Source organism: Macaca thibetana, chromosome 16 (genome assembly GCF_024542745.1).
Source record: "Macaca thibetana thibetana isolate TM-01 chromosome 16, ASM2454274v1, whole genome shotgun sequence".
NCBI lineage: Eukaryota > Metazoa > Chordata > Mammalia > Primates > Cercopithecidae > Macaca > Macaca thibetana.
Window position 1 is genome coordinate 34,893,538 of NC_065593.1, and position 16,473 is coordinate 34,910,010.

The window sequence follows — 16,473 nt, forward strand, 5'->3', positions numbered from 1 at the left end:
ATTCAGTGGCATAAGAAACTATCACACATAGGCATCAATTGATCAGGAAATAATCTACCTCAAACAACTGCAATTTGTTCTTTGTGTGGCTTCAACAAAGTCCCAGGATGCCACTTTAGCAGCTGTCACTTCTTCGCACAGACCACCTGATGAAGCAGAATACTTCCTCCTAAGATTTAAAGTTACAAAATTCTTGAGAATTCATAAAATTTTCCATTAAACCTCAATGTACCATTAAAATTAATTTTAAAGATCAACGTTATGAGTTCAAGAAAAATCAAATAAATGACGGTTTATACTTTAGATATCTTCTAATTATAAGTAATTATCAACATGCAATTTTTGAACTTATAAATGAAAATACACACTTGTTCTGTGCTCTGTTCATATTGCATTCTTGCCAAACTCTATCCACCACATGATTTGCTAATTTTCTGGGTATTTTCCCACCATGGTGGCTAGTACTATCGGAGTTGAAGCCATCAGATACTGAAGAAAATTTGACCCACTTCTGGGCAGACTGAGGATCAACTGAAAACAAAACAAAAAAACAGGCTGTAGGAGAATAAAGGTAGGTTTAAAGTAACATTATTTGGGTTTTTTATTAATTTGTGATACAAGCTGCTCCAGCTATCTGGTAAAATTATTTGTATTTTGAGACAAAAAGCATGCTACTTTTTGGAACCAGATCTCATTAGGCAAATGTGGCAGTCAAGTACATCTCTGTAACCTAGCACTCTCAGTGCCAAGAGCGGGGTTCTCAGGAGCCAGGCAGGGCCAGCACAGGGTGGTGTGTGGAGGGAGGTGGGCTGAGGGCGAGGAAGGAGGTGTCCATGGATCATGCTGTATAAGCAAACCAGACTACCCTGATGCCCAGTGACATCATCAAGGTTGGGGGCTGGCCAGAAGTGGGTAGACTGGAAGGACTCAGGAGTAGTGTGAAGGGTCCCTGGACACCAGCCATGGAGCTGCTGCACAGAGCCTGACTTCCACATCAAGGTGGGGTATGGAGCCCAGAATGAGCCCCTACAGCGGCAGCACTCTGGCCCTTCTGTCCCTGCCAGCCTCTGACCTGGGTCAGTCAATGACTGCTGGACTCTAGCCAAACACTTTGGTGTTCTCATTTAGTTGGAAATCAGACAGTCTTTTTTGTAAGGTCAGCTGAGCATAAGCATATTTCCCCTCCATTGTAAAAAGCTCTTCTGTGTTTCTGTATGTTTATCCTCCATTGTAAAAAGTTCTTCTGTGTTTTGTTTTAAAGGTAGATGGAGGGAGGGCAGGGATATAAACCTGTTGCATCAATCGATGGGTCAGAACTTTAGCATATGCATATGTCCTTCTGAGTGACAGGGCATTTTGCTGAAAATAAGCACCTTGGTAACTAAACCGTTTTTAATAGCTAAAATGCTTAATTCTGTATTGACAGTTACTATAAAAGCTTGGGTTTATTTTTGTAGGACGTAGGTGCTAAGAATTAGAACACAGCAATGGGCTGCTCTGTTGGAGTAAATTTTAATTATAAACACACAAATCTTTAAAAATAAAAGCACGCTACTTTTAAATACAGAAAGCAAAATATCTAAAACAGGGAATGCAAACTGGATGGCAGTGTATCAACACTGATTTTCTGACTAAGAGGACTGAATAACAGTTGTATAGGAGAGTGTCCTTAATTTTGGGAAATACACTGAGTACACAGGAGTGATGGGACATCACATCTGTAGCTTGTTCTCAAATGGTTCAGAAAAAGACCAATGATAATGAATGTACATATATACAGAGAGGGTAAAGGAGTAAATAACAACAGTTTGGAAATCTGGCTAAGGAAATTACTTGTACTATGCTTGTAACTTCTCAAGAAGTTTGAAACTATTTCAAAAGAAATTATTTCTTAAGTACTTACTGTACACAAAGTAACAGATTACCAGAGCTGATGAGACAAATTACTACTATACCTGTTTGGACTTCCTCAGGAGATGTAGGTGGTGTAAGCGTAACTGAAGACATAGCAGGATCTCTTGTGGAAGCAGGCACTTGGTGGACACCCAAGCAAGAAGATGAACAGTGAGTAGATCCCACAGGGCTAGGAGTAGGAATGTCTGACTGAGGGACTAGAACAAAGCATGCTGGGTAGATCATTCGGACACCAGCTGAAAGGAAAAAAAATGGGACAAGAAAACCAATTACCTTTGTGACTAGCGAATCAGTCACACTCAAAAGTACTATAATGGAAAAGTAGGTATCACATCTGTACAAATAAAAATACATTTTTATAAATATAAGCTTCTTTGGCATAAGTTTTTCTTTTCTTTTTTAGAAGAAACCATAATAAACCACAATAAGCTGCCAGTGGTGGTTACCTTTGCTGAGAGAGATCTGGAAAAAGGCAGCTTTCCTTTTAATTTTTTAGATTTCTAGAAATGCGTTTTTTAAATCTTTGTTTGCATCTCTGACCAACTTAATGTGTATTACTTTTTCAATTTTATTTTTTAAGTTTAACAAAGGTAATCTGGACACTAGAATTACAAACCATTTTCTATTTACTTTTCTATATGCCTCTATTTTAAAAGCCTAAAAAATGTGTGTGTTTTGTTTCCGTTTTTGTCACAACTGCTCTGGTAATGTGTTTATTAAAAGTGAACACTGGTAATCTTTTTATTGAAAAAAAAAAAAAGGCCAGGAGCCGTGGCTCACACCTGTAATCCTGTCACTCTGGAAGGCTGAGGTGGGTGGGTCATTTGAGGTCTGGCCAACATGGCTAAACCCCATCTCTACTAAAAATACAAAATTTAGCTGGGCATGGTGGCGGGCACCTGTAATCCCAGCTACTAGGGAGGGTGAGGCAGGAGAACTGCTTGAGCCCAGGAGGTAGAGGCTGCAGTGAGCAGAGATCGCACCATTGCACTCCAGCCTGGGCAGCGACAAAGCGAGATTCCATCTCAAAAAAAATAAATAAATAAAAGACGAAATGAGGTGATCTTCATGTGTAACATTACCATTAGATTCCCTTAAATACAATACGGTAGATTCTAATTCCAATTATCTGCTAGATTATATTTTCTCTATGCCTCCTCTCATGCCTCTCCGAGGTAGAGTATATGTCTTCACTCCATTGTCAAGCTATGTGACTTGCTCTGGAATGTAAGCATGTGATATAAGCCACATCCTAACAGAGCTTTAAATGTGCTTGTAGGGTCAGGCAGCTTCTCTCACTTCTGTCTTCTACTATGAGATTAACATGTTCTGGATACCAGTACTTTGTTAACCTGGGTCCCTGAATGAGAAGACATAGAGAATATAGCCAATCTGAAAAAATCTGACCCTTTTGCGCTGGGCGCAGTGACTCATGCCAGTAATCCCAGCACTCTGGGAGGCCAAGGTAGGTGGATCCCTTGAGGTCAGGAACTTGAGACCAGCCTGGCCAACATGGCAAAACTCCATCTCTACTAAAATTACAAAAATTAGCTGGGCATGGTGGCGTGCACCTGTAATCCCAGCTACTAGCAAGGCTGAGGCAGGAGAAGCACTTGAACCTGGGAGGCGGAGGAGGTTTCAGTGAGCCAAGACCGCGCTATTGCACTCCAACCTGGGCAACAGAGTGAGACTCCGTCTCAAAAAATAAAAAAATAATAAAAAAAACCAATCTGACCATTTGGCAGGCAGAGCATGCAAAGTCACAAATTCTTTAGTTACATTTTCTGTCTCTTAAGTTATTGGAAGTGATAGTTTTACGAAACATTAAAACATCACATAACACAGGCTGTCAACTTTTCAGCCTTCAAATATTAATTAATTCACAATTAAATGTCCCATTCTAAGCATGCTTCTCTCTAGACAGAATCTATTTCCCTGCCCAAATGACTTTGGCTTGGCCATTTAACTAGTTTTGTCTAATGCAATGTGAGCAGATGCAACATATACCATATCCCAGCAGAAGCTTTGAGTACACTTACATGGTTTGGTTCAGTCCCTATTATTCTTCTGTTCTCGTAAGAACAGTATGTCCTAGCTACTGGGATACTCATTTAACCTAGGTTACAGAATGAGCAGATACATGGAGCCAAGCCACAGCTAAGATGCAGCCCTTAAGTAATGTGGGCAAGAAATAAGAAATAAATCTTTGGTGTTGAAAGCCACTGAGTTGGCCGGGCGCGGTGGCTCAAGCCTGTAATCCCAGCACTTTGGGAGGCCGAGGCGGGCGGATCACGAGGTCAGGAGATCGAGACCATCCTGGCTGACACGGTGAAACCCCGTCTCTACTAAAAAATACAAAAAAAAAAAACTAGCCGGGCGAGGTGGCGGGCGCCTGTAGTCCCAGCTACTGGGGAGGCTGAGGCAGGAGAATGGCGTGAACCCGGGAGGCGGAGCTTGCAGTGAGCTGAGATCCGGCCACTGCACTCCAGCCTGGGCGACAGAGCGAGACTCCGTCTCAAAAAAAAAAAAAAAAAAAAAAAAAAAAAAAAAAGCCACTGAGTTATTAGACTTGTTATTGAGCAAAATATAACTAATACATACAATCATGCGTTTTCCCCTTAGGAATAATACTCAGCATACATACCAACAAGAACTTCTACTGCAGCTAAAGAATCATCTTCCCAATCCATATCTTCCTGCTTTTCTTCAGACATCTCCTTCAAGCAACATGAGATAGGATAGAACTGTTTCCATTCACCAATTAATTTTTTTGTAGCTGAATCAGACATCTTGAATGCCTGTCCTGTGAGAGTGCCATTTAGTCCAAATGGGCATAAGATAACTAGAAACCCAAAGCAGACATCAAATAAGTAACTAAAGACTGTTTTACCAAATAAGAACACAGTGAACAATGTGGCAAGTGATCGTGCAGTTATAAAAAAGAAAAGGAAACCAATAATAACCATTCCAGAGAAAAATCAATTTATTATACTTCGTTATTGTGAAGATAAAGTACAACACTGAGTTTATTACATAAACTGTTAAAAATTTGTCTGCCCAGGCTGGGCGCAGTGGTTCACGCCTGTAATCCCAGCATTTTGGGAGGCTGAGGCGGGCGGATCACCTGAGGTCAGGAGTTCAAGACCAGCCTGGTCAACGTGGTGAAACCCTGTCTCTAATGAAATACAAAAAAATTAGCTGGGTGTGGTGGCACATGCTTGCAATCCCAGCTACTCAGGAGGCTGAGGCAGGAGAATTGCTTGAACTGGGGAGGCAGAGGCTGCAGTGAGCCAAGATGGCACCACTGCACTCTAGCCTGGGCAACAGAGGGAGACTTCATCTCAAAAAAAAAAAGAAAAAAGAAAAAAAATTGTCTGCCCAAACACTTAAGAATTTTAACAGAAGCTGGGAATATTTGTGTATCCTTCAATTTACTTTGACTCCCACTGAGAAAAAGCATTCTAAGAAAAAGCTATCTGAGGAAAAACAATATAGATATATAAATCTAAATATTTATAATGTACTGCCATGTAAACTTTAAAAAGCAAATATTAGGTTTAAAGTTAAAATAAGAACACACTGCCAAGCCTTAAAAGCAATTCAGCAAGCTTATAAAATATTTCTTCTAGAATTCAACTGTTTTCATAGTATAAATAGTATCAAAAGTCCGTTTGTAGCTATGTTACACATGGCTTTGGCCAGGCAAGGTGGCTCACACCTATAATCCCAGCACTTTGGGAGGCCGAGGCAGGTGGATCACTTGAGGTCAGGCGTTCAAGACCAGCCTGGCCAACACAATGAAACCGAGTTCTACTTAAGAAATACAAACATTAGCCAAGCGTGGTGGCTCGCGCCTGCAATCCCAGCTACGCAGGAGGCTGAGGCAGAATTGCTTGAAACCGGGAAGTGGAGGTTGCAGTGAACCGAGATCATGCCACTGCACTCCAGCCTGGGCAACAGAGCGAAACTCCATGTCGAAAAACAAAAACAAACAACAAACAAAACATGGCTTATATGACCTGACGCACAAGATAACCTTGAAAACGTTAACACATATAAATCCAATATGCTATCTAAAAGAACACTTTAAACTACTTCACCATTCACGGTCAAGAATTATTGGTAATACCTGTATTTAAAAATGTAGCAACACTCTAATGGGGGAGAAGAAAGTAAATGACATCAAAATCATCATTAGGCTAAAGATCGGGGGAATTCCATCAATCCCCAAATGTAAAATTATGAAGTTCAATAAGGATCTTTCAATAAAAGATCAAATACCTAATATAATAATCTACCTTGAAATGGGCTATTAGACTGTTGAGCAAGGGTGATATGCTCTTCACTGAGAAGGTATACAGGTTGATGTTGGTTAATTTCCACACTGGTACAAACATTGCTGTCTCCATGCAAGAAAAAGGTGAAGGAGCAGGACAAGTGTTCACTAAAAAACAAGAAAAAGTTATATCTTAGTGATGGCTAGTGGCCAAAAATGTTAACTTGTTTTTCTTTATTAGGAAGTATGCAAAAATTCATACTCTATTTTGCCCAGAAATTCTACTTCATCAGAAGGAAAAAAATCATGGATATGAGCAAAGACTTAGCTATAAGAAAAGTTCTTTACAACACTGTTTATAGTAGAAAAGGCTGCAAATAGAGGAACCAGTTAAATGAGTTAGGTACATTCACACATAGAATTATTATATAGCCACAACAATAAGTTAAAGTAGAAGAGTAGGTTTATTGGAAAGGGATAGGCTACCAAAATAGTAGGGTCAATTTTTTTCTTTTTCTTTTTTAGAGAAAGAGTGAGGGTCTCACTGCATTGCCCAGGCTGTCTCGTAACTCCTGGGCTCAAGGGATCCTCTAACCTCAGCCTCCAAAGCAGCTGAGACTACAGGCATGGGCCACTGTACCCAGCTCTTTTTTTTTTTTCTTTAAGAAAAAAAGTTTTCTTTGGATAAAGAAAATAAAGGCGGACAAAAGAATTAATGGTGACTCAATTTTTATTTTTGCCTATTTTCCCCTCTATATAAGAAACTAAATACAAATATGTTTCTCACTTTATTAATTTTCAATGGGGCTAATAATCATTTAATGCAATCCCCTCCCAACCAATAACATTACTTTAAAGCAACAATGGGTCTTACAGTTGAAAGCATCCTAGAACCAAGAATATATGCAAAATAGTACACCTTAACGAAATTCAGGTATGGCTGAGTATACAGGTTGGAAAATAAAAGTTCCCAAGGACACCAAGATAAAATTTAGAAGGGTCAAATTGCCCATAAGAGGATAAGATTGTACGCTAAGAAGAATAAACTCTTCTTCTTCCTTCTCCACACATTTATCTTAATAATTCATCTTTAAAAACCAGTTTTTTAAACTATGATAATTAATCAACTCAAAATCTGTTTTATATATGTATAAGCCCTCTTGAATTTCTTCTGGTTAAGCAGAACATAGTGAATTAAAATTATAGTAAAAGTAATGCTAGAGTTAACAGAAGTGGGAAAATAGATGGTCGAAAAGAGGTGAAAAGCAATACAGAGCTAAGAATTTCTATATCTTATACATATGGAGTTGATACAAAATGTCTAAACTTGATAGAACAAGAAATACAAATTTAAGCATGTTATTCAAGTTACAAATGTAACTGACAGAGGCTAGTCTGAAGGTAGTGAGTTACCTCAATTGACTGTTCAGTTAGTGCAGACAGAACTTGTTCTACTCTTTCCCCTTTCCACTACTGCATGTGACTAGTCTAAAAAATGCTTTTAATAGAAATACAATTTTTCAGGATGGGCACAGTGGCTCACATCTATAATTCCAGCACTTGGAAGGTGGGTGGATCACTTGAGGCCAAGAGTTCGAGACCAGGAAGGCCAAAATGGTGAAACCTCCATCTCCCTAAAAATACAAAAAATTAGCCAAGCGCGGTGGCAGGTGCCTGTAATCCCAGCTACTTGGGAGGCTGAGGCACTTGAATCCAGGATGTGGAGGCTGCAGTGAGCTAAGATCGCACCACTGCATTCCAGCATGGGCGACAGAGTAAGACTCTGTCTCAAAAAAAATAAAATAAATAAGTAAATAAAAATAAAACAAAAATTAATATAACTGACAGAAAAACTTAACTTAAAAAAAAAAAACCAACAACAACAAAAAAACTTACTGTTCTTGTTAAGAAAGCAGTGACAATGGCTGGGAATGGTGGCTCATTCCTGTAATCCCAGCACTTTGGGAGGCTGAGGCGGGAGAATAACTTGAGGTCAGGAGTTTGAAACCAGCCTGGCCAACATGGCGAAACTCTGCCTCTACTAAATACACAAAAATTAGCCAGGCGTGGTGGCAGGCACCTGTAGTCCCAGCTACTCAGGAGGCTGAGGCAAGAGAATTGCTTGAACCCGGGAGGCAGAAACTGAAGTGAGCCAAGATTGTGCCACTGCATTCCCAGCCTGGGCAACAGAGCAAGACTCTGTGGGACGGGACGGGACGGGACAGAAAGGGACGGGAAGGGAAGGGAAGGGAAGGAAAAAGGGAAGGAAAGGGAAGGAAAGGGAAGGGAAGGGAAGGGAAGGGAAGGGAAGGGAAGGGAAGGGAAGGGAAGGGAAGAGGGAAGAGGGAAGAGGGAAGGGGAAAAGGAAAAGGAAAAAGGAAAGGAAAAAGGAAAGGAAAAAGGAAAGAAAAGGAAGAAAGAAAGAAAGAAAGAAGGAAAGGAAGGAAGGAAGGAAGGAAAGAAAGAAAAAGAAAGAAAGAAAAAGAAAGAGAGAAAGAAAGAGCAGTGACATTGTTGAAAGTTGATAAATCAAGGCCCAGAGACAGTATAAAAATCTCTGGAATTATGACAGTAACCACCAGAAGTAAAACAAAGTTTAAAAAAAAAAAAAAAACCAACCTGGTTACTTCTGGGGAAGGGACTTGGATACATGAGCAGGAATCCTTAAGGTTTTTTAATTTATAATACCATTCTGTTCTGCTTGAATTATATTAAAGTTTAATTTTTATAAATTATAAATTCTATATATTAATCAGTCATTACTATACATTTCCTCACGTCAATAATTTTTATTTTTATTTAATAAAGTTTTATTAAGAAACAATTTTAAGGCCGGGCGCGGTGGCTCAAGCCTGTAATCTCAGCACTTTGGGAGGCCGAGACAGGCGGATCACGAGGTCAGGAGATCGAGACCATCCTGGCTAACACGGTGAAACCCCGTCTCTACTAAAAAAATACAAAAAACTAGCCGGGCGAGGTGGCGGGCGCCTGTAGTCCCAGCTACTCGGGAGGCTGAGGCAGGAGAATGGCGTGAACCCAGGAGGCGGAGCTTGCATTGAGCTGAGATCCGGCCACTGCACTCCAGCCTGGGTGACAGAGCGAGACTCCGTCTTAAAAAAAAAAAAAAAAAAAAAAAAAAGAAATAATTTTAAATTTACAGAAAAGTTGCAAAGACAGCATAGGGAGTTCCCATATACCCTTCACCCAATTTCCCCTAATGTTAATGAACATCTTAGATAATCATGCTACATTTGTCAAACAAGCAATTAACAATGATACACTACTATTAACCAAACTCCAGTCTTTATTTGGATTTTCTACTTATGTACTTTCTGTGTTCCAGGATCCAATCCAAGATACCACATTGCATTTAACCAACAGTTTATAATAGAAGAAAAAAAAAAATAAGCTTGTTTCTAACTCTGATTAAAATGTTAATCTTGGCCAGGCGCAGTGGCTCATTCCTGTAATCCCAGCACCTTGGGACACCGAGGCAGGCAGATCACGAGGTCAGGAGTTCGACACTACTCCGTGCCGTATGGTGAAACCCCATCTCTACTGAAAAATACAAAAATTAGCTGGGTGTGGTGGCATGCGCCTATAGTTCCAGCTACTCGGAAGGCTGAGGCAGGAGAACTGCCTGAACTCGGGAGGCGGAGGTTGCAGTGAGCCGAGATCACGCCACTGCACTCCAGCCTGGGAGACAGAGTGAGACTCCATCTTTAAAAAAAAAAAAGTTAATCTTATTGGAATAATTATTGGTTGAAGAATTATGAAGACTAAAGACATCTGCTTTAGTAAAAAGGGTATATATCTAAAATAACCACAAAATCAAGATAAGAGACTGTTAATAATAACTTTGAGAACTATCCACTCAGGAACGAACCATTGCTATTGCTTATTTAAAGGGAAAAACTGAAAGCCAGGTGTGGTAGCTCAAAACTGTAATCCCAGTTACTGGAGAGGCAGAGTTGAGAGGATCACTTGAGGTACAGAGTTCAAGGCCAGCTTGGCAACATAACAAGAGCCTGTCTCTACAAAAAATTTAAAAAACAGCAAGCCATGGTGGCACACATCTATAGTCCCAGACACTCAAGAGGCTGAGGCAGGAGAATTGCTTGAGCCCAGGAGTATGAAGCTGCAGTGAGCTATAATCGCACCACTGCTCTCTGGCCTGGACAACAGAGCAAGACCCTATCTCAAAATAAATAAATAAATAAATAAATAAATAAATAAATAAATAAATAAATAAAAGAATATGACCAGACTGGCCCACTGGCCAAAGGAGAATGAGAAATAATACGGAATAGATCTCTACCTAATCTGTAGTTTAAAGCATAAAGTATGGCATCAACTGGCTAACCACTCCCCACCTCCACCACCTCAAGTTGACCTCCAGTTACACGAATGAGAATACATAACTGCTATTTTTAAGCCACTAAGTTTTGGGGATGGTTTCATTACAGTAAAATAACCAATACAGAAATTAGTACCAAAAGTGAGGTGCTGCCAAAACAAAAACCTGAAACATGTGGCTTCTGCTCTGGGACTAGATGGTAGGTGGGGAGTAATCTAGGACACTAGAGAAATGATGAGGAAGCTACTTATGAGAGACTGGGAAATGATGACCTATGCTATATAATGGAGAAACACTTTGTGGAATCATTGCCAGAAATAATCTGCAAGATAGAAAATGTACCTAACGAACTTAAAGAACAGATCAAGTCAAAATGTAAATTGGTTTTGAAGAGCTATACTAGATAAAGTACTAAAAGAGATGAATACAGAAAAGAGCTTACTGGCTTGCAAGCATAATTTAGAGAGAATATAGGCAACTCAGGACCAGCAGGGTTGGAAAATGAAACAAATACATGGTGCCATTACACTGACTCAGCGAAAAGATCAAATCAAGAGTGTGACTCTAATATCCTGTTATAAACATCAAATATGATTTTTGATACTAGTTGAAACATTAAGATTTGGGTTTTTTCCTCATAGTTTTAAGCCTCCATGCATTTACTTTTCTCAAAGAAACTTTTTAATGTAAACAATCATATGCTACAAATTTTCTTCTGCATGGGAATGCACATATAGCCATATTTGTGCTTTTCTTTCTTTTGAATGTCCTCTTTTCTGACACAATTTTTCTATATAACTGAGGATGAGTTACAAAGTATGTAAAGACATAAAAGATAATTTCTAAACAGTATTTTTGTCTTAGAAAATCACTTATATTTAATAATTCTGAGAAGAATATGTCCATTATGCTTATTATATGTACTGACATACAACACAGGCAGAAACCAATTTTCAAAGCATTTTTCTCTCTTAATTATAATAAAGGACATGAGAATCTAAAAGCAAGACCAAATGCTAAAAACTTAAATGAAAAACTGATAGTCAACCAGCTAGAATTACTATGTATTTTTCAATATTACAAGCTTTTTACATGTTTTTCAGGCAACCTTAGACGACTAATGCATGTCTTGGTAGGGAGGCAAATCTTTAAAAAGAATTCTAAGAATTATTAACTAAAAATACCATGCTAAGGAAAACATTTATTAAGGAAGAGCTGGGTGTGGTGGTGAGCACCTGTAGTCCCAGCTACCCAAGAGGCTGAGGGTGGGAGGATACTTGAGGCCAAGAGTTGAAGCATGCAGTGCACTTTGAGTCTGTGAATAACCACTGCACTCCAGCCTGGGCAACAGGGTGAGACCCATTTCTTTTAAAAAAAAAAAAAAAAAAAAAAGAGAGACAGACAGAAGAGACTCAAGCAAGAATAACCTACTATATAGAGAAATTGTAATTTGATTCATTTTAGGGTAAGTATGCTACAGAAATGATTACGAAAGCTGTGTGCTTACTTAGCTATTGAACAGTAAATTTTTAAAATCTAAATTGCCAATACTTCCAAGAATATTTATAAGTAAAAGCAATAACCTAAAACAGTCTCATGGTCTTTATCTTTAAAAGACAAAGAGGGCCAGGCGCAGTGGCTCACACTTGTAATCCCAGCACTTTGGGAGGCTGAGGTGGGCAGATCACCTAAGGAGTTTGAGACCAACCTGGCCAACTTGGCAAAACCTCATCTCTACTAAAAATACAAAAAAAATTAGCCGAGTGTGGTAGTGTGCGCCTGTAATCTCAGCTACACAGGAGGCTGAGGCATGAGAATCGCTTGAACCCAGGAGACGCAGGTTGCATTGAGCCAAGACCACACCACTGCACTCCAGCCTGGGTGACAGAGCAAGACTCCATCTCAAAAAAAAAAAAAAAAAAAAAAAAAAGAGGCCTGTAATCCCAGCACTTTGGGAGGGCAAGACAGGAAGATCGTTTGAGCCCAGCCTGGCCAACACGGTGAAATTCCGTCTCTACTAAAAATACAAAAATTAGCTGGGTGTGGTGGCACACACCTGTAATCCCAGTTACTCGAGAGGCTGAGGCAGGAGAACCACTTGAACCCAGGGAGGCAGAGATTGCAGTGAGTCGAGATCTTGCCACTGCACTTCAGCCTGGGAAACAGTGAGACTTCATCTCAAAAATTAAAAAAAAAAAAAAAAAAGACAAAGCGGTTAGGAGACCTGAACTTTATCTACTGTTCCTTTAATCAGTGGAGTATAATTCTTAAAAAACACAGCTTTCAACTGTTTCATTTTATACACGAAATATTAAATAAGATAATTTAAAAACAGCCAGCCATGCCTATAATCTCAGCACTTGGGAGGCTGAGGCAAGAGGAGTTGGGCTTGAGCCCAGGAGTTTGGGACCAGCCTGGGCAGCACAGTAAGACCCTATCTCCACAAAAAAACTTAAAAATTAGCCAGGTGGGGTGGTGCATGCCTGTGGTCCCAGCTACTCGAGAGGCTGAGGTTGAGGTAGAAGGAACATTTGAGCCTGAGAGGTTGAGGGTGCAGTGAGCTATGATGACACCACCGCCCTCTGGTCTCCAAACAAAAAAAAGATATTTAAAATGGATTTTTCTCATGACAAAGCATTTTAAAAGATTTTAAAAATTATTTTAAAAGCATTTTAAATATTTTAAAAATCTATTTTCCTGAAAATATTGTAATATCAGAAATGCTTAAAAATACATTAATTTGACCTATCTTAAATGTTATTTAGGAAAAAAAGTTTACTCTAGTATGTATAAAATCATAAAAGTCATCTTTCAACTTTCCTAACAGTCTTTCCAGTGAGCACTTACCCACTTTATTTTTTAATTTTATGGTGTAGAGACAGGTTCTCACTGGAGTGCAGTGGTACAATCGTAGCTTGCTGCGGTCTCAAACTACCGGGCTCAGGCAATCCTCCCATCTCACCCTCTGGAGTAGCTGGGACTACAGGTGTGCGCTACCATACCCACCTAATTTTTTTTTTTTTTTTTTTTTGCTAGAGATGGCAGGGGCGGGGGCTCACTATGTTGCCCAGGCTGGCCTCAAACTCCTGGCCTCAAGCAATCCCCCACCTTGGCCTCCCAAAGTGCTGAGATTACAAGCATGAGCTAACTTCATCTGGCCCCATTTTATCTTTTAAATAAGAAAATAAAATTTGGCTTCTTGATGTAAAGGGATAAACTGGTCTCCAAGGAGTCTTTGTAGCAATCCAATATACCAAAATACAAAACATGTAACCAATGGTCTCAGCTACCACTGTATATCTGCCACTACCCTATTTACTAACAACACTTAATCCCAGCGGTCTATGATCAAAGAAAAATCACTACCTCCTACACTGCTAGCATATAATCCCAGTATACAATAGTCTGATCTTATTGTAACAGACAATGGTTTAAAATAAACCAAGTTTGTATGTGATACTGGAGGGAAACAATATTCTAAATATGTGATACAATTTGAGATTTTTTTTTTTGAGACAGAGACTTGCTCTGTTGCCCAGGATGGAGTGCAGTGATGCAACCTTGGCTCACTACAGCCTCCGCTTCCCAGGTTCAAGTGATTCTTCTGCCTCTGCCTCCTGAGTAGCTGGGATTACAGGCGCCCATGACCATGCCCAGCTAATTTTTGTATTTTTAGTAGAGACAGGGTTTTACCATGTTGGCCAGACTGGTCTCAAACTCCTGACCCTCAAGTGATCTGCCCACCTCAGCCTCCCAAAGTGCTACAATTACAGGCATGAGCCACTGCACCCAGCAGAGATTTTTTTTTTTTTTTTGAGACCGCTTCACTCTTGTCACCAAGGCTGGAGTGCAACGGCATGATCTTGGCTCACTGCAACCTCCGCCTCCTGGGTTCAAGCAATTCTCCTGCCTCAGCTTCCCAAGTAGCTGGGATGACAGGCACCTGCCACTGCGTCCGGCTAGTTTTTTTGTATTTTATTTTTTAACTAGAGATGGGGTTTCACCATGTATTGGCCAGACTGGTCTTGAAATCCTGACCTCAGGTGATTCGCCCACCTTGGCACCCCAAAGTGCTGAGATTACAGGCATGAGCCACTGTGCCGACCTGAAATTTTTTAAACAGACGGCGGTCTCCCTATGTTACCCAGGCAGGAGTGCAGTGGCTTTTCACTGGCACAGTCGTGAGGCACTACAGCCTCAAACTCCCGACCTCAAGTGATCCTCCTGCCGCAGCCTCTTAAGTAGCTGGAACTACAGGTGTACACCACCACACCCAAATCTCTGAAATCCTTATATTAAAGGTAACATTCTAGTCAGAGAATATTATAAAACAATTAGAAAATACCAACACGGTGAATTCGGTTGTGCTTTTTTTCCAAGGAGAAATGTTATTCATATCATCCCATCAAACATTTTTGGTATTTAACACTCAGAAAAGTAGAGTTAAAACAAAAACATATCACTACAATAAGAATCCAAAGTATTATTAGCTACTATAAAGGACTGCAGAAAACACTTGCTCTCCATGAGCTTACACTTCAATATCCAAAACAAAAAGTTATGAATGAGGCAGAATTTTATAAATGAAACTTGAATAATCTTCCATTGTGGAAAAAAATGTTCCTCAAATTAAGTACTGAAATTAATCAAAAGATTATTTCTAAAACAGAAAAGACATGCTTATAGATTAAAGATAGCTGCTCTAACAGCAACAATTCCATACGTATGCTAGATTAGGCAGTGCCACATCAAACCTATTTCTAGCATTTGTATTAAGAAGCTACAGAAAAATGATATCCCATTTGCGAGTAGAGAATCTGAGGTACAAAGAGGTTAAATGGCTTGTGTTAAAATCATAATACTAGTAAAGGGAATGCTGACTTCAAACTCTAAACACCCTATCAACCAATTAAAAAAATGGGCAAAAGACTTCAACCGTCATTTCTCCAAAAACAACATACAAATGGCCGATAAACACATAACATGCTCAACACATCACTAATCATTAGAGAAATGCAAACCGAAAACACAGTAAGATACCACCTCACACCCATAAAAATAGCTTTAAAAAAAAAAAACAGGAAATAACAAGTGTTGATGAGGATGTGGAAAAAATGGAACACCTCTGCAATGCCTTTGGGAATGTAAAATAGTGCAGCCACTATGGAAAGCAGTATGGAAATTCCTCCAAAAATTATACTTCGAATTACCATGTGATCCAGCAATTCCACTTCTGGGTATACACCCAAAGGAACTTAAAGCAGGGACTTGATGAGAGATGTGCAGACCAATGTTTATAGCAGCATTATTCACAATAACCAAAAGGTGAAAACAACCCAAATACCATTTGCAGATTAATACATAAACAAAATGTCATATATACATACAATGGAATATTATTCAGCCTTAAAAATAAGGGAAATTCTGTCACGTTTCGTAAATGAATCTTGAAGATTTTATGCTAACTGAAATAACCCAGACAAAAAAGGACAAATACTACATGATTCCACTCATATGAGGTACCTACAAGAGTCAAGTTTCTAGACAAAGTAGAATGGTGGTTACACAAAGCTGAAGAAAAGAAGAATTGAAGAGCTACCACTCTTTTATGAGTAGACTTTCAGTTTCGGATGATGAAAAAGTTCTGCAGATAGTGGTGATGGTTAACAACGTGAACGTACTTAATGCCACTGAACTGTACACCGAAAAATTATTAAGTTTTATGTTATGTACATTTTACCACAATAAAAAAACTGTATTCATCTTTTTTTTTCCTTTGAGACAGGGCCTTGCTCTGTCACTCAGGCTGGAGTGCAGTGGCGTGATCAGAATTCACTGCAGCTTCCACCTCCTGAGCTCAAGCAATATTCCTGCCTCAGCCAACCAAGTAAGTGGGACTACAGGTGTGAGCCACTATGCCCAGATA

The 16,473-nt window shown here is 39.6% G+C and overlaps 2 protein-coding genes across 7 annotated transcripts in view; one reads left to right on the forward strand and one right to left on the reverse strand.

Annotated features, from left to right (window-relative positions):
- PTRH2 (peptidyl-tRNA hydrolase 2) overlaps positions 1–16,473 on the forward strand; it is a 1,137,200-nt gene that overhangs the window by 620,442 nt on the left and 500,285 nt on the right. The window lies entirely within an intron of this gene.
- MED13 (mediator complex subunit 13) overlaps positions 1–16,473 on the reverse strand; it is a 126,165-nt gene that overhangs the window by 87,287 nt on the left and 22,405 nt on the right. The window contains exons 4-8 of the mRNA XM_050764635.1: positions 6,213–6,358; positions 4,559–4,756; positions 1,956–2,150; positions 369–531; positions 59–169 (exon numbers count right to left, since the gene is read on the reverse strand). Coding sequence (XP_050620592.1) covers positions 59–169; positions 369–531; positions 1,956–2,150; positions 4,559–4,756; positions 6,213–6,358 — 813 coding nt within the window. The remainder of the gene's footprint in view (positions 1–58; positions 170–368; positions 532–1,955; positions 2,151–4,558; positions 4,757–6,212; positions 6,359–16,473) is intronic.